The sequence below is a fragment of the Oryx dammah genome, unplaced genomic scaffold, assembly GCF_014754425.2.
Source record: "Oryx dammah isolate SB20612 unplaced genomic scaffold, SCBI_Odam_1.1 HiC_scaffold_25, whole genome shotgun sequence".
Taxonomy (NCBI): Eukaryota; Metazoa; Chordata; class Mammalia; order Artiodactyla; family Bovidae; genus Oryx; species Oryx dammah.
In genome coordinates this window covers 59,906,659-59,930,738 of record NW_024070209.1, presented here as the reverse complement: position 1 = coordinate 59,930,738, position 24,080 = coordinate 59,906,659, and the positions used below count along the sequence as shown (strand labels likewise).

At 44.5% G+C, this 24,080-nt stretch overlaps 1 protein-coding gene across 2 annotated transcripts in view; it reads right to left on the bottom strand.

Annotated features, from left to right (window-relative positions):
- Positions 1-7,697: 7,697 nt before the first annotated feature.
- B3GNT2 (UDP-GlcNAc:betaGal beta-1,3-N-acetylglucosaminyltransferase 2) overlaps positions 7,698-24,080 on the bottom strand; it is a 31,873-nt gene continuing 15,490 nt past the window's right edge. For both annotated transcript variants that reach the window (XM_040224010.1, XM_040224011.1), the window contains one exon: positions 7,698-10,175. In XM_040224010.1, the coding sequence (XP_040079944.1) occupies positions 8,973-10,166 (1,194 nt within the window). In that variant the 5' untranslated portion in view covers positions 10,167-10,175 and the 3' untranslated portion in view covers positions 7,698-8,972. The remainder of the gene's footprint in view (positions 10,176-24,080) is intronic.

The window sequence follows — 24,080 nt, the reverse complement described above, 5'->3', positions numbered from 1 at the left end:
CTGCCTGCAATGTGGGAGACCTGGGTTCGATCCCTGGGTCGGGAAGATACCCCTGGAGAAGGAAATGGCAACCCACTCCAGTATTCTTGCCTGGAGAATCCCATGGACGGAGGAACCTGGTGGGCTACAGTCCACGGGGTCGCAGAGTCGGACATGACTGAGCAAATTCACTTTCACTCCTATTTCAAGCCTCCGCCAGGTGGGCCCTCCATCATCCTGTCCCTCCAAGTCCACAAGGAGTGTGACCGTGGATCCTCAGGTTCTGGCCCAGACCTCTACCATGAGGGATATGGGCCAGCTGAGCAGCCCCCAGCCAAGGCCACTTCTATAAGCACATATTATAGAACCTTCTATAAGTTCTGTAAGCACGTCCCATAAAGAGAGATACACCCTCCTGTTAGCAAGACTTTCCCCTTGCCCTGGAGTAACAAGAGGCTCTTGCGTCACCCCAACCCCGTGAGCTGAGACACCGCTAGCTCTTCCCTGCCACAGATATTTTGAGAGCCAGCCCCAGTGTGAGGAAGTAACCAGTGAGGGTTGGATCGGCAGGGGATGCAGAGGATAATGAAGGGAACAGTAAAGGTAGCCAAGACCAGAGGAAAACCAGGGATAGACCTGGGACAGAGGCAGCAATAATAGTGATGATGAAAAAAACAACAGCTATCTTCATTAAGCACTTACTGCACACCAGGCTTTAAGCGCTTTACATGCATTAACTCAGATATTTGTTAGTTTTAAATGTACAAACTTTTCAATGTACAAATGTCCTCCAAGGCATTTCTTAACTACAAAGATAAAAGAACCTTACAGAGAAGAAATCCAGTGAACAAGGTTAAAATTGCCAGGAATGGGACATCTTGACACCAGGAGCCCCAGCAGGATGCACTGAGGACGAAACATCACTTCTGTGGTGTTATTGCCAAAAATGCAAAACCTCATGCTGATCGTGAGTAAACGATCACGAGACAAGTCCAAGCTGAAGGTCACTGTACAAATATCAAGTACTCTTCAAAAGGATTTAAGTCAGGAAAGGCCAGGAGAGGTTTAGAAACTAATAGATTGGAGAAGGTCAAAGACAAAATGTAATGTGGGCCCCTGAATAGGACCCCAATGGACATTAGTGGAAACAACTGGTAAAGTTCCCATAAGGTCTGTGGCATAGGAAATAGAATTAGAGCAGTGTGGGTTTCCTGTTGTTGGCTGGCTCAGTGCTCATTTCGATCACTCTGATGTGGTCATGTCAGAAGCTGGGCTTCCCTGGTGGCTCAGATGGTAAAGAAACTGCCTACAACGTGCAAGACCTGGGTTTGATTCCTGGGCCGGGAAAAACTCCTAGAGAAGGGAATGGCTACCCACTGCAGTATCTTGCCTGAAGAATCCCCATCAACAAAGGAGCCTGGTGGGCTGCAGTCCATGGGGTCCCAAAGAGTCAGACACAACTGAGCCATTAACACACAGACATACACCCAAGATGTTACCATTATGGAAAGCTGGGTGGAAATGTACAGGTACTCTCTGCTCTACGTTTCTGTAAATAAAACATTCATTCAGATTTTTAATTTTAAAATTATTTTTGAATTTGATGTCTTCTAAGTGCAAGAGTCTCCAAACAAATCAATCCCATCTCAGAAGAGTAACTTATGGGGTTGGTCTAGCAGCAGTGAAAAATGCCCATGCTTTGAATAAAGCAGACAATATTTTGTTTGCAATATTATTAAAAATCTGCCACAGCTGGGGTTTTTAGTGGCTCTAGTAGGCCGTCTTTGTTGAACAAGTACTCAGTTGCACGGACCATGCCAGCTCATTCCACAGTTTCTGGAGGTGTGACCAGCAAGACACAACATGAAACGTCCCTCCCCACCTCACAGGCCAATGGGCTCTCCCCAGGGTTGTTCTGCATCTTCTGTTCATCTCGTTCTTCAATCTAGTAGGGCTCAGTGAGAGAGAAGTTTCTCTAGCTTTTCTGACTGTGCATCACACCCCCGCCTTCTTCATTCCTTCCACAATGACTCACTCTGGGAAGCTTTTGCAATCAAATACAAAAGGCATTTCCCACCAACTTTAAATGCGACAACTCTACCCCTCAATACTCATGTCTCACAACCCACAAGAGGAAAGACACACGTGAGATCACTGCTATTTAAGAGGTTCGGGTTTGTCCAGGTTTGATCAGTTTCTTGGTTCTTTTCTCTTTGTGCCTCTCGGGGGTTCTCCCATCTCGCTGGCCGGGAGGATAAGAGCAGATCTGAGGCTGGGGAATCTGGGGCTCTGGCTTCTGGCTGCTTGCTGCTCCAGGTATGCTGGGCCTCAAGGTTTCAACGGGCAGAACAGGCAGGACTTAAGCCTGGTTGTTCATCTGGACCTCGGTACCTGTTGTCTGACCCTGCGCTTCTGCACAGTGAAGTTCCTGCCAGGCCCCTCCAAGGCTCCCCGAGGCTAACTCTTCAATGTGCCAACAAAGTTCAATGTTTCCATTCTCTCCTCTAACCACAGACTGGAAAGAAATCACCCAATGATTAGTTAATGTCTCATGACTGTATCCCATTTTGCAATGAGGTAGGACAAGTGGGAAAAGGCATTCTGAACCCAAGGTCTTGAACCCTTGAACAAGAGGAAGAGTCCAGAGTGCCACTGATGCAGAGGAGGTGAGGGCCAGGCCTTTGTCCAGGGAGATCTTGATTAGGGCCAGAGCAAGCTGGAGAAGGCCTAGCCACTTCTCCCCTACCCAGGAATTTCTGGCAGCTGAGGGGGTGCTGTCTGGGCAGGGTCAGGTGTCTGTGAACAAGCCCCCTTCCCCAGGTCACCCCCACCCCACCCCACCCCTCAGCAGCTTCAAGGGACAGTGTGGAGGACAGAGCAGGGGGAGACAGCTCTGTCCCAGGCCCTCTCGGGCCAGTTCCAGTTGTGACCCTCGAGAATACAGACAAACAAGGAAGGGAAGGCGAGGCCTGACATGAAGGCTGTTGGGGGTGCTCTGAAGGGAGCACAGGGCAGATATCAACAAAGACAGGGCAAGGCAAGTGCTCTGACCCCAACAACAAAGGAACTGACCTTCCATACAGATCTTCTTGATCCCAGGGGCATTCACAAGTCTACCACACTCGTGGGCAACTGAAGGTCTCTGCACCCCACACTACCCACCGGACGTAACAGCATTCAGAGAGATCAGAAGCCAGGGCATAGTCCTTTTAAATCTGGGGGATATTCACCTTAGAAACCATAAAATGGAATGCCTTCCATTTCATAAGGCCTCTTCCAGACCTGACAACCCAGAGACTCCTTTCCCTAGAATGGCAGTGGGTGCCAGGAGGACATTTGTGGGGCCTGACTGTGACCCTAAGTCTACAAAGTTGACAAGTGTGACCCCGAGAGTCTGTGCCAGGTCTCAAGGCAGATCTATCCCTACAGGGAGAAACAAGGGATGCAGGTTCTGCAGAGGAAGAAGGAGTGAAGGAGAGGAGGGTGGAAGAGGAGGGTGGCAGAGGAGAGGTGGATGAGAAATGAACTTGGAAAGGTTTCCCACTGGTTTCTTCACTAGACTGAGAAGTGGGGCTTAGTGGTGGAAATACTGGGGAGGGGGACAGAAGGGAGGAGGCTGTGGGGGCAGTATGGGAAGCTCAGAACCAGGGAGCTGGCAGGACTAAGGGGCAGGAGGATTTCATGATGGCACACGTGGGTGAGGAGCGCCTGTTGCACAGGGCGGGAGGGCCAGCGTGGAGTGAGATGCTGCAGAGGCCGGGGAGGGGAGGGCAGTCGGAGGACCCTGGTTCAGAATAGCGCACAGGCAGAAGTGTTAGCCTCCTCCCACTACTAAAATCACCTTGAAATGACAATAGGGGAGACAAAAGGGAAGAAAGAAACCCCAGCAGCGAAGAAGAGAAAGTTTTCATCTCTGAAAAAATAGAAAATATACAGAATTGTATTAGTAAGCAAACCAGGAGAGCAGAGTCCAGAACGTGAATGACAAAGACGCAGGGGATGTGTGGCCGGCCTTCCCAAGGGAGCCCCATAGAAGCTCCCAGCATGGAAGAGGGAATGGGGGTGATCTGACTGAGGGCCTGGCTGTATAACAGCTGGATCAACATCACCCCACAACCACAAGCATAACTACACACACACAAGTTCGGTGAGCATGAGCTCAGCTTACAGGCTAGGAAACGTTCCTTAAACTGAGCAGAGATGCAGGAAAGGCAGCTTCAGCATCTGGGGTCAAATCTTAAGTCAGTTCAGTCCTTCATTCATAAAAATGGCAAGTAATCACTTTACTATTCTCTTCATAACCAAGCCCTGAGAAAATCCATGAATTACCAGAATAAAAGTCCATTTTCTTATAAGAAGTCATTGCATCCATAAAGACAGGCGGCTACAGAAAGACGAGTAATTAGAGAAAAAGATACTGTTTTGGAAATTTAAGGAAAAGAAAAAATACACAGCCAAAATTTAAACATTCTATAAAGGGCTAAGTAATAGAATGGTTACCACTGAAAACCTAACTGTTTCCATCCCGGACCATGCTGATAGTTACAGCACAACCCTACGCAAAATCACTGAACACTTGAATGTCTCAACAGAGCTGTTACCGAAAAATAGCCGAGCCCCCTTAAGCCTGAGAAGTGATCCTGCAGAGGCAAGTTTTCTGGACTATTCTTTAGAGATGCCCCAGGGACTTAACTCCAGTTCTGTGGTGCCAGTTGGCTTAATACACACTACTGTTGGCTGCCTGCCTTCCCAGCATCACTTCACCATGAACCATGCACCCACACTTCCCTAAACAACTTGAGCTGGAATCCTCCTAAGATCTGTTTCTGGAAGAGCCCCAACCAAGAGCAGGATAATACTTTTTTCATTTTGATAAAATTACTTTAAAAGAAGAGGTAGTTGCAGTTGGTACCAGGATCAGGGTTACTGATGACCTTTCAACAGAGTGGTCAGGGAAGCCAACCTGGGGGAGGACTTGGATGATGAGATGAAGCGTCAGTTGAAGACAGGCTAGGGGTGGGCTCTATACAAGATGGTAGGATTCGAGAGTCATGAGCAAGCCCACGCTGACACTGAGGATGCAAGCTCCTGGTGCAGTCCACTCACTGCTTGTGTAAGATGAAAGAGCATTTCCCTGATACAGGGCAGCTGTCGGGAAGCTGCAAGCACCATTGTTCAACCGCCTGGCCCCTGACTTCAAAATAAGCCCTTGGATTACAATCAAATTAAAAACTCTACTTCTGCTTCTTCAGCACAATCAATACATCCCCTTTCACAATGCACAATGGACAGGAAGAAAACAACTGCCAAAGCTCAGAAGCCACTACTATGATTGCTTGGGTGAAAATTCCTAAACACAGATCAAAGTGAGAGAAGCAGGAAATAAACCTAAATGGGCTCCACCTTTCAAATAAACCTAAACAAGGCTCCATCTTTCAATTTAAGGGCACACACATACACACTAATGTGGTACTTCAGTTATCCTAAAATGTAGTATTTCACATTTTAACACCTCCCACAACTGAGGCATCTCCTACAATTGATACAAATCATATTGAGTTTTTTAGTGGTGTATAAATAGTACTGCACCTTATAATTAATAAATATGGAATTTCATATGTAATGTGAACAAATAAGATTTTAGGGACTCCTTAAAGACAAAAGGGCCCAATTTTTGGCATCTACCTTCCGAGATGATATTAAGGGGGGAAAAAAACTTTCCTTTCAAATTACTTTGAGACCTGAATACATCATGATAAATATTTTAATTTTTCACATTTACTGTTAACGTTAATTAGGTAAAGTTCGGTTTCAAAGTCATTTAGCAAGTGACCCAGGCATCAGCAAAGTAAAGCCAGTACAGAATTAACATAACAGAAAAATCAGTGTATCCTATACTCTACACAGTCCAGCACATGAACTATTTATTTTCCTGGTCTAAACAAGAATTTTTACTTCCTCTGACATTTTTCTTAAGGCAAATCACAGAGAAGTTAACTTTTAGCCCAAATAAAGACTTCATTTCAGCTTTCCTTAAAGTGAAAATAAGCCATCCTTTACTTTAGTAAGGGCAGCCTTCCTTTCTGCATCTGAGAGAAAACAAGATAACCCAGTACATATCAGACATTCCAGACCATACCAATCACGGGTAGAAAAGTAGGAGGTGGTCACACTTTGGGTGCCTTTATTTCTGGATTCAACTTCAAGCGTGACTCAAACTTCCTGCCCTTCTTTTCTATTCTCCCCTCAACCAACTCAAGACAGGAAACCAGAGTCAGGGATGGAAACGAGCCATTCTGGTCTCCTTCATCCTTTTCCTCTTAAAGCCTGGTTGGGTTGATGAAAAGTCCAAACTCTGGCAATGCTCATTTAGCCTTTTTGACCTTCAAACTCAAAATCATCATGACTTGTGAATAAGCATGAAAAAGGTTCAAATACCAGTTTCCATTGAAGCCTCAGTTATTGAATGTTTCTCTAAGAATGAATTAGATCTGATACTTACATCCAAGATGGACACTCAGGTAAGAATCTATCAGGAAGCACCAAAAATGCTTCCTGAGTTTAGGATCAGCCAGTACCAATGGTGAGCCCAATACTTAGGATCCCTTTGCTGAAAAAGGGTCATCCCATGAGGTCAATGACCTGTGTTGTGGGCTCAGGTAATGACTGCATGAGAACCTCGGCCAAATAAAGATCTGGAGAGCATCTCACCCACCAAACATCATCAAGCACCAAGGACTGATGTTCAAACGAAGCTACATGTGATGAGGAGGCTCACCAAAGGCCCTCTGTGGCTTTTCAAACCTTGTTTCAAAACTTGCTGCATCTCTTCTTTCTCTGCAGACTTGAAATCTCTGTGAAGGAGAATCCCTAAAAGAAACAAAATTAAAAAGATATCTTCCTCTGGAGAGAAATCTGCTACTTGAGAGCACATGGTCACGGAAGCACATGCTTGTAAATGGACACAAGCAATTTGTGAACCAACTGCATATGAATGTTCTGAGAGCTTCATCATTCTTCTCTAAACCTGACGTGGTGGTGTGGGCCACTACCCTTTACTCACAAGCACTGGAGCCGAGAGGTCAGATGCCAGCATGTGAGCCCTTGAGAAGGACCAAACTTACAAGACTTCAAACCCCACAGTGAGTGAGTATCTGTGTCCTCACATCCACTCACACGTATGGCCTCAGCATTCCCAGTGGGAGAGGACAGTGTGCTATGTGTTCTCACAATAAGCCTTCTGTTTTTTGAGTGTCATCCAATGCCTACTTGTTTTTAACTGAACGTTAGCAGTTTCTTCTCAACACAAGTCCAGGAAAATAACGGGCGGTCAAGGCTGCTCTGTTTCATCACAGATGGAACATACATTATGTTTCACAGAAACACACAAACCCCAAAATGGATATGGCTTAGGATGATACAATCTTTAAGATGCTGCTCCATCTCCTAGTTAAATTCTTCATACTACCAGGAAGTGGAAGCATAAATAAGTACTCATGCTCCTCTCTAAAGATGCTACATGGGGAAGCACTTTTAAAAATATTAAATGCAAAGACAAATGACCCACGGAGACAGAGAAAAAGGTATAGCTCAATGTTACTACTGTAGTCAATAGTTTCTGGGGGGAAAAAAGTGGCCTTTTTGGGAAAGGCCTTTTGGAGAAAAATGTAATTAAATACAGGAAACAGAGATTATAGATGACACATTACACATGATAATTAAAAATATGGTGACTTTATTTCTATCTCCTTACAGTCCCCACTATCACATCTGTAAGAATTTTCATCTCTATAACACAAAAATATCTCAAGAAAGCATGTCACAAGATAGTATATATAAGCAACTGTTTGGCAGAATTATAGTTTATATTCCCCAAAAAAAGAACAGATTTTAAAATTCAAAAATAACCATTAGTTTTATTTAACATGTTACTTTACTATTTAAAATACCATGCTCTAGTTAAATAAGTCAACGACACTGTATACAAATAAAATATTACACAAAATATATTTAAGAAAATGTTTGGTATTTGATCTGAACAATAAATAAAAACACAGGTACTTCTACACTGAAACAGGAAAGCAGTCACTACTTAGGATAATAATTTTGTATAAGTAATATGTAACCATACGGCAAGAATAGAATCCTGCAGTTTTAAACTGACAAACCATTCATGACAAGGTCTGCAATTTCAATCTTTTCACTTAAAGTTCAAAAATTACACATGCTTTCCTGGTCCACAATGAAAAATTATAAATACAATATGGTTGCCAGGGACAATTCAATCTTCAGTTTGAAGATTATGGAATCATACTCATTATTTTCAAATACTAAAATAGAACTATCATGATACCACACAGGAGACCAAATGCAAGATAGTTACGCTTTCTCATGATGATCATAAAACCATAACATGATAAACTGGATAAATGTCACCCAGCGATGCTCATTTTGCAGAACTGATTGATTTGGTTAACACAAGGAAATACTGTTGGGGTGGCAGGGCAATTCTGACAAAAGTCAATTTTTTCTAGATGATTTTAAAACTTCATCTAAATTTCATGAAAACAAATGTAATTGCATTTCACTAAAACCACTGAGTCATATAGAGCAATGTCTCTTTTGCCAATAGGTTTATGAATACCTAAACTGATAATTTACTCATTATAATGGGAAATAGGATTATAGGATTATCATCATATGAGGGCAAAACAAAAATATGGTCAAATTATAGAAACATGATTTCAGATGGTGAGGGGGACAAGTTAGAAAATAACGAACCATTCATTTTGTCATATTCTACATAAAAAATTAACATCTTCTGCTTTCCCTCTTCAGGAAGTACCACACTGAAGAGTTTAGGGGCGGTCAAATGGACATGACCTATAAAGGTAATTTTGATGGTTTTACATAGAAATGACCTCTAATGGAAGAGAACACAAATGGGAACTATTTGAGATACATTTCTATGTAAAATGTAGTTTGCACATAATTCAGCATTTTAAATGAGCACTCTGCAACCGAGACCAAATATCAATCATCTCTTGAGGTTTTCTACTATGTACCAACATCAAATCTACATAGGAACAAATGTTACTCCTGCTTTTCTCTTCTATATCAAATGTCCTGAAGCCTTTGTGTCTCTCTGGAGCAAGGCCGAGTTTCTGAAGGCACATTCCAGTATAAACATCATCGATGGGGTAGAGAAGGACCCGGTCAGTTACATTGTACAGTCTCAGGGCCAGGTGGCCGGAGTACAGGAATCCGCCTCCTCCTGCATAAGGCGGGTAGACGCCAGTGTAAACAACTTCCGGGATGTAGTACTTGAGTTTCTTATCCCGATGAGGTCCAGCATTATGAATCACGTCACCAATAAACAAATCTTTGGCTTTGTTCCCGGATAAGCTATTCAAGTAATTCAGGAGATGATGGGTGTTCACAAAAACATCATCATCGCCCTTGAACACGAACTCGGCATTTGGGCAGGAAGTGCTCACCCACCTGAGAAAGAGTACTTCTTTCAGAGACAAGTTGAAGAATGTATCTCTGTAGTTCCACAAAAGAATGTCTTGGTGCTTCTCACTCTCAAATTTCAGCATATCTGAAAGGTCAGGATGGTTGTCTTCTGCGGGGGTCTGGCCCAGTAAGAAAACTCGCACCACCGTTTGGTTCCCCACATTGGTTTCTTTGCCCCAAGATTCCCGAATCGCTTGCCTTCTATCGAAATGTGAAGTTAGGGACTTAATCGCCAGCAATAAGAAGGGCTTCTTTGCACACTTATCTGGTTGGTCTATAAGCAGTGAATAATTTCGACATCTCAAATATAGCAGAAAATCTTTAAATCTGTCTGGCAAACTGCTGAAATCTGAAACTGCTGACATGACCCTCAGGTCGGGTTCACAGTAATTTAGATGGCTTATATTGGAGAATCCGTATGCTTCTCCTGTCTGGTTGGCTAACGTGTTCAAAATGGGATTGAACCTCCTGTTTAGCTTTTCTTGTTCCTTGTTCCAATATGCCCGAGGAGGGTCAGATATCTTCCAGAACCTTTCTTTAGGTATTATTACTTCCCCCTTTGCATTTTTTTCTTGGCTATTGCTTTTGGAGACTTCCAGGATCAAATAAATGAAGACATTTACCATCATCAGGATTCCCAACAACTTTATTCTTCGACGTCCAACACTCATTTCTCATATCTGAAATAAAAGAGAGGACCATGGTACTGATTAGATTATTATTCACTGCATTTGCTCACATGTCACTTGTCTCTTTCATGTCCCCCAGAACAGTGGTTTAGAGCACAGATTCAAGACTTGCAGTACCTGGGTTCCAATCATGGCTCTACCATCCTCGATTTAAGCTCTGTGACCTCAGGCAAGTTGTATAACAACTGATGTCTCAGCAGCTTCTCCATTTATAAAATGGTGATAATAACCCACTTAAGTCAGGAAGCAACAGTTAGAACTGGACATGGAACAACTGACTGGTTCCAAATAGGAAAAAGAGTACGTCAAGGCTGTATATTGTCACCCTGCTTATTTAACTTATATCAAGAGCACATCATGAGAAACGCTGGGCTGGAGGAAGCACAAGCTAGAATCAAGATTGCTGGAGAAATATCAATAACCTCAGATATGCAGATGACACCACCCTTATGGCAGAAAGTGAAGAACTAAAGAGCCTCTTGATGAAAGTGAAAGAGAAGTGTGAAAAAGTTGGCTTAAAGCCCAACATTCAGAAAACGAAGACCACGGCATCCGGTCCCATCACTTCATGCCAAATTAGATGGGGAAACAGTGGAAACAGTGTCAGACTTTATTTTTGGGGGCTCCAAAATCACTGCAGATGGTGACTGCAGTCATGAAATTAAAAGACGCTTACTCTTTGGAAGGAAAGTTATGACCAACCTAGACTGTATATTAAAAAGCAGAGACATTACTTTGTCATCAAAGGTCTGTCTAGTCAAAGCTATGGTTTTTCCAGTGGTCACGTATGGATGTGAGAGTTGGACTATAAAGAGGGCTGAGCACAGAAGAACTGATGCTTTTGAACTGTGGTGTTGGAGAAGACTCTTGAGAGTCCCTTGGACTGCAAGGAGATCCAACCAGTCCATCCTAAAGGAGATCAGTCCTGGGTGTTCATTGGAAGGACTGATGTTGAAGCTGAAACTCCAATACTTTGTCCACCTGATGTGAAGAGCTGACTCATTTGAAAAGACCCTGATGCTGGGAAAGATTGTGGGCAGGAGGAGAAGGGGACGACAGAAGATGAGATGGTTGGGTGGCATCACTGACTCAATGGACATGGGTTTGGGTAAACTCCGGGAGTTGATGATGGACAGGGAGGCCTGGCATGCTGCAGTTCACGGGGTCGCAGAGTCGGATGCGACTGAACTGAACTGAATAGGAAAGTTTCGAGGGCTGTAAGCTTTTAAAGTACTGGCTGGTCCACAGTGAGGTGTGAGTAAGTGACCCTTAACACTGTGACTGTTTTAGATATCTGAGGGCAGAGATATACATTAACTAGACAACTCACAGGTGCTTCAACTTCCTTGCTTATACAAGGACATATACAAACTAGTGTGCTGCAAACAGATGTACTCACAATTCAAAATAACAAATGCAATTTATATTTGTTCTTATGAACATACCTGTACACACATAACTATTTATATGTGGGCGGCAGCATGTGCAGTTCCATGTCACTCACTGTAGTCACCTATTTTATTCTATTTCCTTTTTTTTTTTTTAATAAAAAATGGTGGCCACAAATTTGAACTATTTCCCAACCTACCATTTCACAGATGAAGAAACCAAGGCAGAAAGATTAAGACACTTGCCCAAGGCTGCAGGGCTAAGAGGAGACACTAACTACACCGAGTGTTCAGAGAGATAAAAAGACACACACCAGCCTCATCTGAATCGCCCACAACTGAGACCAACCCAAATGCCATCAAGAGAAGAATGGATTATGAAACTGTGGTACATTCATACACTGGAACAACTCCCAGCTATAAAAAGGAAAACTACTGCTAGAGCAAAAATAGTATAGTGAGGGAGGAGACAGGCCTCACACTCCCTTTATGTTAGTTTAAGAAGGCAAAAATTAATTTAGGCTCTAGAAATCTGAAAGTGATAGGGGTGGGGGTTTTGAATGGAGAGGGTCAGGAGGGGCTTTCTGGGGTACAGAAATGTCCTTTGTATATCTTAATCTAGATGACGGTTTCATGCATATATACATTTGTCAAAACTCAAACTGTATCCTTAAGAACTCTGCTATTTATAGCAAGAAGGAAAAGAGAAATGAAAATGACATTTTAGTGAAATATCAAAGGCCAAGAACAGACCAGGCTGTGGGCAACACAACAAAGAAAGAGTAATGAGACAGTTTGCTGGTGCTATAACTGCAGAGTTCTAACACTACTGAGATGGATAACCTACCCAAGAACAACCGGTTAGATAAGCCTGACATTAAAAGACAATCCTCAAAAGTGGAATGGCAGTAACCGGTAAAGAATTTTCTTATCAGGTTAATTCTAGAGCTGAGAACTCATCCTTGAAAAGAATCCTGAAGAAGGATTGCTTCTCAGGTGCCAGTGCATTATCTTGTTACAATGAACCTCTGAAGTAGATACTGTTACTTTTATTCCCATTTTATACTTGAGGAAACAGATTTAAAGAAGTAACTATGTTAAGGGCAGAGCTGGAACACTAACCACGGTGATGGGGTTTCAAGACCACCATGTCAAATGGTAGCCACTCTTCTCTGACCTCTAGAACAAAGTGGGTTTGGGCGGGGGGCAGGGGGGTGGGTGGGTGGCAGCTTGCAGTTAATAAACATTGATTCTTCTAAAATTTCAATATGAAACATCGAAGTTCAAAAAGAATGACGTAGGACTTCCCTGATGGTCCAGTGGTTGGGAGGCTGCCTGTCAATGAGAGGAAACACAGGTTCGATCCCTGGCCCAGAAGAATTCCGTAAGTCATGGGGCAACTAAGCCCGCATGCCACAACTACTGGGCCCAGGGTCTACAGTCCATGTTCCACAACAAGAGAGCCCACCACAGTGAGAAGCCCAGTCGCCCCAACTAGAGAGTAGCCCCCACTTACCACAACTAGAGAAAAGCCCGCACACAGCAGCAAAGACCCAGCACAACCAAAACCAAAAACCTAAAAACTAAACTAGTAATAAAAAAAGAATGGTGTAAAGGAAACAAGCTTGGTATTATTGGAGGAACACTGGATTTTGTTTTTTTAACTGAAGCATAGTTGACTTATAACGTATTGGTTTCAGATATACAGCATAGTGATTTGATGTTTTTATAGATCATACTACATACAAAGTTACAATAAAATATTGACTATATTCCTTGTGCTGTATATTACATCTTTGTAACTTATTTATTATTTATTATATGTTTTAATCTAGAGTAGTATTTACTTTTTACTGTAAGATTTTAAGATTCCCTCATTCTAACAAATAGCCCCACGGTAGAAGAGGTATTTGTCATGCTGAGAATTCTGTGAAGTTATTACTATATTGAACATCCCAGAAGAGATCAATGGGGATTCACAAACTTTCTGTGTCTCTTAAAAATCTGTCCAGTAGATTCTAATCTAGTTGTTTGTATTTATTACTGCTGGATAGTTTTGGCTGAGGACATATAAGTGAAAGATGTTTTCATAAAGCCAGTCACTATGTCATACCTTCACTCCCCCAGAGCTTTTACACATCTAGAGAACACAGCAGATATAAAGGTATGTGCGTGGTCTCAGCTCACCTGGTAAGCAGTGTCCCATCACCTCATTCTTCCCTCCCTTCTCAACCACTACCCACCCTCCAGCCCTCAAGAATCCCACTACTGAGCTACCAAGGGCCTTCTTACACTTCCTCCAAAGAAAGTGATTAAAAAAAAAAAAAGAAAGAAACCATAAGGTATTTCCTACTCCTTAATTATAGTTTCAAAGCACACCAAGTCACATACAACCTGAATAATTCAAAATGTCCACACTAAATCTAAGGGCCATGCCCTCCTCCTTAGGTCAGCTCCTTTCAAAGAGCCTTTGAACACACCTATGAGCAAACTGAAGGTCTCAGCCCAGCACATCTTTGGCAACCTAAACCTCTTTGCTATGGGACTGACTTGCAAGGACAGGAGAGCGTGAATGTGTCTGTGTGGGTACCTGATACAGTTAAAGAATCAGTCATCCTATTAGTAAATAAATGATGGTCTCATTCTGTCTTTTTTTTTTTTTTTGATCTCCAGATTCCAGACAATATGCTTTCTAAAAACAAACCTTTCCTCTAAGTCAGGATAACTCTCCTAAAGTTAAAGGAGCACTTGACCCAGTATCACTGATCTGGAGGTCTTGCCCTTCACATGGACAGGCTGAAAGAAGGACAAGGAAAGGTATGAGGGGGAACAGAGAAAGCCTACAATGAGGAAGATCTGGAAGGAAAACAGCATATGCTACAAACAGCTAACTGCTTGACAAAAGCTGTCAACTCAGAAAAGGAATATGGATATTCCTGAAATTGCTAGAGTAGAAGAGGACAGCTTAAGGAAGGAAAAAAGAGAAGCACAGTACTTTTTGCACAGACTGTGCACCTTTAAGTTAATTTTCCCAGAAAAAGATTCAGGGTGAATAATATGATTCCAAATAAAAAAGCCAGTTATGCATCCTGACATACGGATACCTGCAATTCAACTAGAACCATCTGAAGTGATGATGTGGAGTTTCTTATCACAGAAAGTACCAATACTTCTTTCGGGAATACTCTGAGGAATACTGATCCTGGCCAAGGTTTCCAGCTTCACTGATGCAATTCAGGCTTTTCCATCCGTGATCAAGAACCAGCCAGGGAGGATGTCCTATGCCCTCAGCCAAGACAGGGCTTCATGGCTCTCAAAGGAACACCATCCTCCCCTTGTTTCAAGGATTCCAGAACATTTTCCTGTCCATTTCTCATTTGCGCTCCCTAAGGAAAGCTGAGATGATACCACTTTTCCAGGAAGAAAAATGGGAGCTCAGAGACAGTTAACTGGGCAAATGAGGGCTTCCCAGGCGGTGAAGTAGTAAAGAATTAGCCTGCAAGGCAGGAGACGTGGATTTGATCCCTGGGTCAGGAAGATTCCCTGGAGAAGGAAATGGCAGAACACTTTATTCTTACCTGAAAAATTCCATGAACAGAGGAGCCTGGTAGGCTACAGTACATGGGGTCACAGAGTCAGACACGACTGAGCACACAAATGTCACAGGGTTAGGTGATAAGGCTGAGATGAAACAGATTTCTGGCTCCCAGCCAGGGCTCTTGGGAGCTCCTCCTCTTTCTATAAGGCATGCCCACAGTATTGTAACTGGTTGAACTGGTTCAGTTCAACAGTGAAGTCTCAAAGGCTGGCTCAAGACTGAAAAGACCCAAGGCACCGGATCATGGTATATTTGGTGGTTACCAAGACTTTCCAAAGAAAGAGAAATGGGAGCCTAGAAATGCCCAGCCCTGCTTTTGACAAGCGGCCAGTCTTCCTAAATTCCCCAAAGTGCAGCTTGGGCCAACTCTTACCATTATTTCTAAAGGGCATTTATTCCAAACCAACCTGGGCAGGAAGGGTGGGAAAACCACCCAGATTCCCAGTTTGACATTTCTATCAAGTTTAAATGTCATCTTTCATTTGTGACCAAGGCACAGTCCCTCGCATGAGAACTAGACTATTACAACAAACCAAAGTTCATGGAAAGGAGGAAAAAGCAGTGACCTCCATAAAAATATCTGTGGGAAAAAGCTCTCTGAATATCTGACTAAATATTCCCATTACAGACATAAAACCAATTCCGTGTCCTTTTTTGAGCAGGAAGTTACACTGCTCAAAAAGAATTTGAGTAAGAAAATCTACACTGCAGCTAGGGAAGATGTTATACAACCCTCACTGTGACACACAGAATTTTTACTGTGAGTAACAGAAACAGAAAATCCCATGTGCAAACAAAGAACAACCTTAGATTTCACCTTGTACTTGGGAGTAAATTCTCCCCAACAAAGACTGAACAGTCTTGAAATTTCTAAAACACTACAGCTGATTTTGTTTGGCAACAACTTCCTTCTTTGCTTTCCTTGTGGCTCAGCTGGTAAAGAACCTGCCTGCAATGTGGGAGATCCGGGTTCGATCCCTGGGTTGGGAAGATCCCCTGGAGAAGGGAAAGGCTACCCAATCCAGTATTCTGGCCTGGAGAATTCCATGGACTGTATAGTCCACGGGGTCACAAAGAGTCAAGCATGACTGAGCGACTTTCACTTCCACTTTCCTTTATTTTGCAATTAAAATATTTAGAAAGGTAGAGACACACACATAAATTTATGTTAGCTGAAGATGGACTAACAAAATAGTACAGATGCCATGCTTAAACTGTGTGAAAATCCAGATAAAATACCACACAAAACCAAAACCAGTGTAACCAGGGTGGCAGGATTCTAGGTTATTTAATTCTTTAATGCTGCCGCACCTCCCTTCAACATCCTCTACTACACACATCCAGACTGCTGGGATGGGCGTGGGGAACATGTCTCACACAAATCCTAATATGAGGTCCCCATTTTTGCAGCCCACATCACTAGCGTGGGCCATGGTCCCACAGTCCCAGACACTCCAGCCCTGTCCTGGACCCCGCAGTATTCAGCACAAGTTCTGTCACTACATCCACCCCTAGATCACTGCACATCTTTCCCTGGGTCCGTGCTCTCTGCCTGAAGCCATGTATTAGAGAGGACTCTTAAAAATAATAGTAAAATATGAACATATCGAATCTAATAAATACTTAGGTACCACTGGCTATATGCTAGGCACCAGTGATGTTATGAGGCAGATACTCAGAGAGGTGATTGAACTTGTCCAAGGTCACACAGCTGGCAGATGGCAGAACCAGGATTCAAATCTAAGCAGTTCAGCTCTATTATCTGAGTTTTAAACCATGATACAAGCGAACACTGCAGCACAAACTTAGGACGAAAGGGACTAAAAAGATGATGGTTTGGTTTTCAATGGTTTATCTTAAAAAATTATTTTAAAATGTTAAAGCTTTATATGTATACATTTGAACCCTCAAAACTACTATCAGACAAAGTCAAATACGGGAGGTAGGGTGGGGTCATAAGTAACCCTTACTGAATGATTATGCTATAGTCATTTTATTCCCCTATAAGCAGTTTAAATAATCCCAGTGTTTCATTCCTGAATGCCAGACTGGCACCACAAAAGAGGATGATTCTAAAAGGTTCCCTCCAGTTCTAAAAGCAAAGCACTGGCCAGAAGACATTTTAATGTGGCCATTGCCAGACACAAGGACTTATTCTCACAAAACTCTAAGTCAGGGACTCATTCACCCATCCCAAGGGGCTCAGGTATGTTAGGTAGATGGTCACCAACAGCTAGTCAGGGACAGAGCCAGCAACCACACTGAGACCAAATCCAAAACCTATGCCTATGCTCCCCCATCCCTAGAACCAATGTTAAGGATAAAAGAAAGGCAGGACCTTCTTGTAATCATGAAATGAAATGACCAGCCATTCAATCCAATCAGGCTGAGGCTTGGAGGCTGGAAATCCAAGTTGCTGATTCAGTCACAAGAGTTTGGACTAGCAGCCTCTGTGTCCAGGGAGGATCCTGCTTCCTGCTCATTCTCCTCCCCAAACAGGATACACAAATCCTTCAAGGATCTAGAGCCCAAGCCTGCTGCCATATCACACGGAGACAGGGGACTTGGACGTCAATCAGCCTGCCCAACCTCCTCCGTCCTCACTCCAGAACCCTGGCGAGAGTGGCTTTTCTAAATCCTTACCTCCCAGGCTGCTAACATCTGTTGCTTGGTCCTTGCCAGACCTTTTCAGGTTCTGCTCAGAAAGAGAGGGATAGCTTGCAGCTAAGTGGTTCTGGGGGAGACAGGGAATACCCTCCAGTGCTCAGGGCAGACAGCTGAGTGATAAGGGTGTAAGTGTGGCATCCTGGTGGGGCCAGAAGAGTGGGCCCATACCTAGAGCTTGTTCCTTAATGGAAGCAAGAAGCCTGGCCGCAGTTCTTGTCAGGACTGGAGCTGGGGAGCCCCAAGATGCCCTCAACACCCTCACCTAGCGAGAACATATGTCTGACATTTTGTGGTCTGTAAGTCAGAACAACGATCAACTGAATTCAAGGAATCTGGTTCATAAGTCAGCAGTAGTAGCTTCACATTCAAGATTTAAAGGGAAAAGTATACATGATGAATCTATTCACCTATATGTCCCCACAAGCGACATTATACATCTAAGTGTCTGCAGGACAAGCTCTGATCCCCACTGATTATACAGTTCCCCCAAAGCCCAAATGTGGCTGATTTTCTCAAATGGTGTGTATTTAGCCGCTCAGTAATGTCTAACTCTTTGTGACCCCATAGACCGTAGCCCATCAGGCTCCTCTACCCATGGAATTCTCCAGGCAAAAGAACTCGAGTGGATAGCCATGCTCTTCTCCAGGGGATCTTCCTGACTCGGGGATCAAACCCAGGTCTTCCACATTCCAGGCAGATTCTTTACCGTCTAAGCCACCAGGGAAGCCCCAGGGAAGTCTCAAGTGGTACTTACCATTTAAAATAAAATCAAACACTAAGATCATTCTTCACATAAACATGTTCAGATTTTCAGAAAAGCAGAAAGAAGAAAATTTAGTAAACAATGATAGGGATTAACCTTCCCAGAGGCCATCTTGCCCCTGCCTTTACTAAAACTGGTAAGGGTTCGAGATCTTCAGTGTACAAGATTGTGTCATTATAAAACAAAGCTGGTAGATGTTTGAGGACAGGTATGTTCCAGACCCACCTGCACTTTGGAAAATTAGTATGGCACCTGGAGCCAAACAACCCAGAGTTAAATTCTGGTAATGCTACCCTAGTCTTAGCTGTGTGACCTAGAAGTTACTTGACTTGTCTGAGCCTCAGTTTCCTCACCTGTGAAGTGATGATATAACCTGCCATACCAGGGTGTTGCCTAATGTAAAACAGGCAATCAACAGTTTTCTTTGATGGGTTTGGTTCCTCCACCTAACACTAAGCACATTTCTCAGGTTCTGTCATTCACTGCCTCTTTATAAATATTCTCCCTGTAGAAACCGTTCTATCCATCACCTTAAATGTCACTCCAAAAGGAGGACCCCCCCCCCAAAAAAACCCAAACCAACAGGGCTTCCCTGGTGGCTCAGTGATACAGAATCCGTCGGCCAGTGCAGGAGAGACACGGGTTCGATCCCTGCTCCAGGAAGATCCCATGTTCCATGGAGTGACCGAGCTTGTGTGCCGCGGCTGCTGAAGCCTGTGCTGCGCACAAGAGGCCACTGCAGTGAGAGGCCCACACACTGCACCAAGGAGTAGCCCCACTCGCCACAACTAGAGAAAAGCAGCAGCAACAAAGACCCAGCACAGCCAAAAATAAATAAAGACAGCAGCAGCAAAACAAGAAACCACGGGTCGCAAGTTGAGCCAGCTAACTCCAGATATTCAGTGAGTGTGGAGTCTCTCTTCCTGGGTCCTGCGTTCGCCATGGATCGACTGCCCACGTGCACGCCCCAGCAGCAGTGAGCTGCTTCTTCCTTTGCTCTCCACATCCGTGTTCCCACCTCAGTAATGTCACCTCCTCCTCAGCTCTCCTCTATTCCAATCAGGCTCTGCAGCTGGCGACTGTAGGAGCCCAAGGCCTTATTCCCCGCAGCTCCCAAACATCCCTGTTTGCCAACAACTCAGTCTTCAGCCTTTGTGCACGCAGCCCGCTCCTGGTGTTCCTGGTCACCACCACCACCACCACCGTGGCACTGCTTCCCCACAGCCTAAATAGAACTGTGCTGTCTTCTAAAACGCCTCTTTCCTCCACTCCCAGAGCTCAGGGCCTCATGGCCTCTGCCCCTCTTCTGTAAGACCTCCTGCCCAAGGATATGCCCCAGCCTCAACACCAGCCTCACCCCTCCATCTTCTCACTCATATGCCCTCTAGTCCCTTTATGATGCTCTGTGCTTCCTCCGCAGCCCCTCCTGCCAGCATCCCCCACCGCCACACCATGGACACTTTCACCGCCGACCACAGCAAACAGTCTCTTCCAGACAGTCCCAGTTTCCCTCTGCCATCCGCAGAGTGCCCTCTGTCTGCCATGCCTTCCTGAAGAGCTTCTTGTACTCCTCAATTCGGTCAAGTGTCACTCCTGAAGCATCCAGGAGCGAGGGTACCCTCTGTGGTCAAGGTCTTCACTCTGTAACGCCACTACCCCAGGCTGTAGCATCTGAGAGTTATTCCGCATTTGTTGAACAAACAGGTGTTTTGGTCATCTGGTTGAGTTCACTGAATATAGCTGTTTCAGTAGAAATTAGATTAAATAAATATACATGACCCTTCTCCAAAGAGATGACACTGGGAACTCTATGTGTGCTGCTCAATGACCTATGTATTCATAGAAACCTGTCTCACTTTTGTAAGTACTAAAGTAGAAAAAATGTAAAGGCTTTTCTAGAGTTATAGGCGATAAGACTATTAGTAGTGAGTCCATGTTAGACCTGGGAGGACAGGGGCTAGATCTGAAGAGGTAAGCTGTGGTGAAAACCCCACCCAGGCCCACAGGCAGCCCTGCACCCCCGAGTGGGAATGCAGGCATGCGGGGTCCAGCAGAGAGGCTATGAAGGCTTCATCCCTCCACTAGCACGGCAATGCAGGCAATCCCCTCCATTCCAGCCCCAGAGGGACCTCCACACTCCTTTCTGATAGGGGGGTGGACCTCCAGCAATTGCTAGTCCCACCAAGGCCATAATAGCAGAGGGACAAAGTGAACGTGCCTAAACAAAGGCCCCTGGTACAGACTGAAAGCTTGGGGGCACCTATTTACCCAGGCAGGAAACCATTAGAAAAGAAATGTTGCAATGCAGGCACTCACTTCCTGGGGCATTTAACATGTTTTGGAAGTCCTTGTTAAAGAGCCTATACATGGGTATGGCTTGGAAAGTTTTTCCACGTCAGGCTCTAGAACCTATGTACAAACCAGCATAGTCTGGCAGGCTCTAAACAAGTCCTCAGAGAAATTCCTAGACTTCTCTCTGGCTCATCCATATGCTTGCTCAGTTGGGTAACATGGGATGTATTTCAGTCTGGGTTCAACCAGGAGGAAGAAACCACACCATAATTCAAGCAGGGGAAGTTTAAAAATATGATAATTGAGTAACTATAAAGACAGAACTATAAAACATTATAATTGAGAACTATAAAGGGCCTCCCTGGTGGCTCAGTGGTAACGAATCTCCTGCCAATGCGGGAGACGCAGAAGATGAGGGTTCAGTCCCTGGGTTGGGAAGATCCCCTGGAAGAGGGCATGGCAATCCACTCCAGTATTCTTGCCTAGAGAATCCCATGGAGAGAGAAGCCTGATGGGCTACAGTCTATAAGGCTGCAAAAAAGTCAGACATGATTTAGTGATTAAACAACAAAGATGGAATAGAACTCTAAAGCGTGCCTTATACGAGATGAAAGGTACCCCAAACAGGACAAACATGGAAGCAAGGTTTGTGTCTTGTTGAAGAAGGTACAGGAGGCAGTTCCTGGGTGCCCAGGATGGTCCAGTCACCTGAAAAGCAGGAGTAACTCTCTAGGCTGCCGGTACAAAGCCCGAAATACAAGAATCCCCATGCGGAGGAAGAGAGGAAGCAAACTTTGGAGACTGCTGGGAGCTAGGCGGAGAGAACAAGGGTGCAGAGGGAGTCCTGTCCGCACAGGAAGTCCAGCTACCACTGGACCCAGGAGCTGAAGAGACCTCCCTCTGCAGGAGCTTAGCATGACAATGCATGGCCCGGACAGGAAGTGCTCAGGGCCACTGCTCAGGACAAATACACGTGGCCAGCTCTCTAGATGGTCAGGACCACCAGGCTCCCATATATACACATGGAGACTGAGGAGAAGCAGCAACCTGAGTTGGGCTCAGGCTCCCCGGTCTATCACAGCCATGAGAGCTGCAGACAGGACAAGGCAGGCACACACTGCAGAAAGCTGCAGCCTGCAAGCCCACGGGAAAACCAGCAGGCTCTGTAGGAGCCTGGTTTTAGACTCTGGAAAGCAGGAAGGAAAACCTCCTTCTCCTGCACCATCCTCTTCAGAGCCCTCAACTTGAGAGAAGGCAAAGGAAAAATATCTGAAGAGCTCTGATCCATTTTCATAGATCAGACAACAAAAGAGGACTGGGAGCTGACAGACAATAGTTAAAAACTGGTACAAGTTAGAGATCTCTCTATCACCCACCTGAAGTCATTTCCAACCATGAACATCATTATTTGAGTCTGAAGTTAGCTGGAAAGTGTATAAAACATGGGTCCTGTACAGCGAACTAATAAATAAGTAATAAATAAGTGACAGTACATTTGTCAACAGCAGAGGATGAGGCAGGACCTGAGTGGAGCTTCAAACAGGGTAGATTTCAGAGAATTGAGGAGAAGCAGGGCAGGCAAGCAGTGCGGTGGGGCTACAGAGTGTCTGCTAGTAAAGCAGCAGCCAGTCTGTAGCCAGATAGGTTCTGAGGCGACTGGAGAAAGCAGATAAGCCCAAGGGCTCTCCATGGGATAAGCGTGCACCATGCCTATATCTAAGTAACAAGTGCTGTTGCCAGTGAGATAGCCACAATGTGCTTTCACAGCCCATCTTAAAAAAAAAAAAAACCTGACTAAATCACACAGGAATATGAAATAAGGGAAAAAATGAAGAACAGCTCCAAATCTGACCTCCAAGTTCATTACAAAGACAACTGGCTATTGTGTTCAGAGATTTAATTTTTGTAAAGCAGATGTGGACAGGGGAAGGCAGCATGATCTGAGTGACTCACCTTCTATCATGCATGCATGCTCAGTTGCTTCAGTCATGTCTGACTCTTTGTGAGCCCATGGACTGTAGCCTACCAGGCTCCTGTGTCCATGGGATTCTCCAGGCAAGAATACCTGAGTGGGTTGTCATCCCCTCCTCCAGGGGATCCTCCCAACCCAGAGATTAAACCTTCATCTCCTGCACTGCAGGCAGATTCTTTACCCACTAAGCCACCAACAGATCTCTAAAGTACCTCTGACGGAGTACAGGCATTTGGCCTATCTTCCCTGTAGCTCATATGGTAAAGAAATCTGCCTGCAACGCAGGAGACCCAGGTTCTATCCCTGGGTCAGGAAGATCCTCTGGAGGAGGGCATGGAAATCCACTCCAGTCAGTATTCTTGCCTGGGAATCCCATGGACAGAGGAGCCTGGCAAGCTACAGACCATGGGATTGCAAAGTCAGACACAACTGAGCGAGTAACACTACTACTACCCAATCACTAACCCATGAGTTGTTTCTGACTTTCCCTGCTGCTGCTGCTCCTAAGTCGCTTCAGTTGTATCCCCGACTCTGTGCGACCCCATAGACGGCAGCCCACCAGTCTCCTCCGTCCATGGGATTCTCCAGGCAAGAACACTGGAGTGGGTTGCCATTTCCTTCTCCAATGCATGAAAGTGAAAAGTGAAAGTGAAGTTGCTCAGTCGTGTCCGACTCTTAGTGACCCCATGAACTGCAGCCCACCAGGCTCCTCCGTCCATGGAATTGTCCAGGCAAGAGTACTGGAGTGGGGTGCCATTGCCTTCTCCGGACTTTCCCTATAATTGGGAGAAAAAAAAAATCTGATGAACAACCTCACTTGTGTGTCTTTGTACACTGTCTTATTATTTCCTTTGAAAAAAATTGCAAAGAGAACAATCAAGTTATTCCATGTCCTTCCTCATCAAAAAAAAAAAAAAAAAAAGCCAGACTGTACAACACCAGAGAGCACAGAGGTCTCCACACTGACTGTGGACCTTGTCCTTCTTTTAAATCTTCACACAAAAACAACCTCTGCATGTTTTAACTGTACTTCCCTCCTGACTTTCCACTCCTCACACCCTTTGCCCATTTTTTACATCAGTATTTTCTCAACTAACCGTCACAAGCTCAAAAACACGAAACCATTAGCCTGAGGTTACAAAGCTAATCTGAGTAGAGCCAGGACTTGGACCTTGGACCCTGACCCCGAGTCTAAACTCTTACTCCTTCTACCACC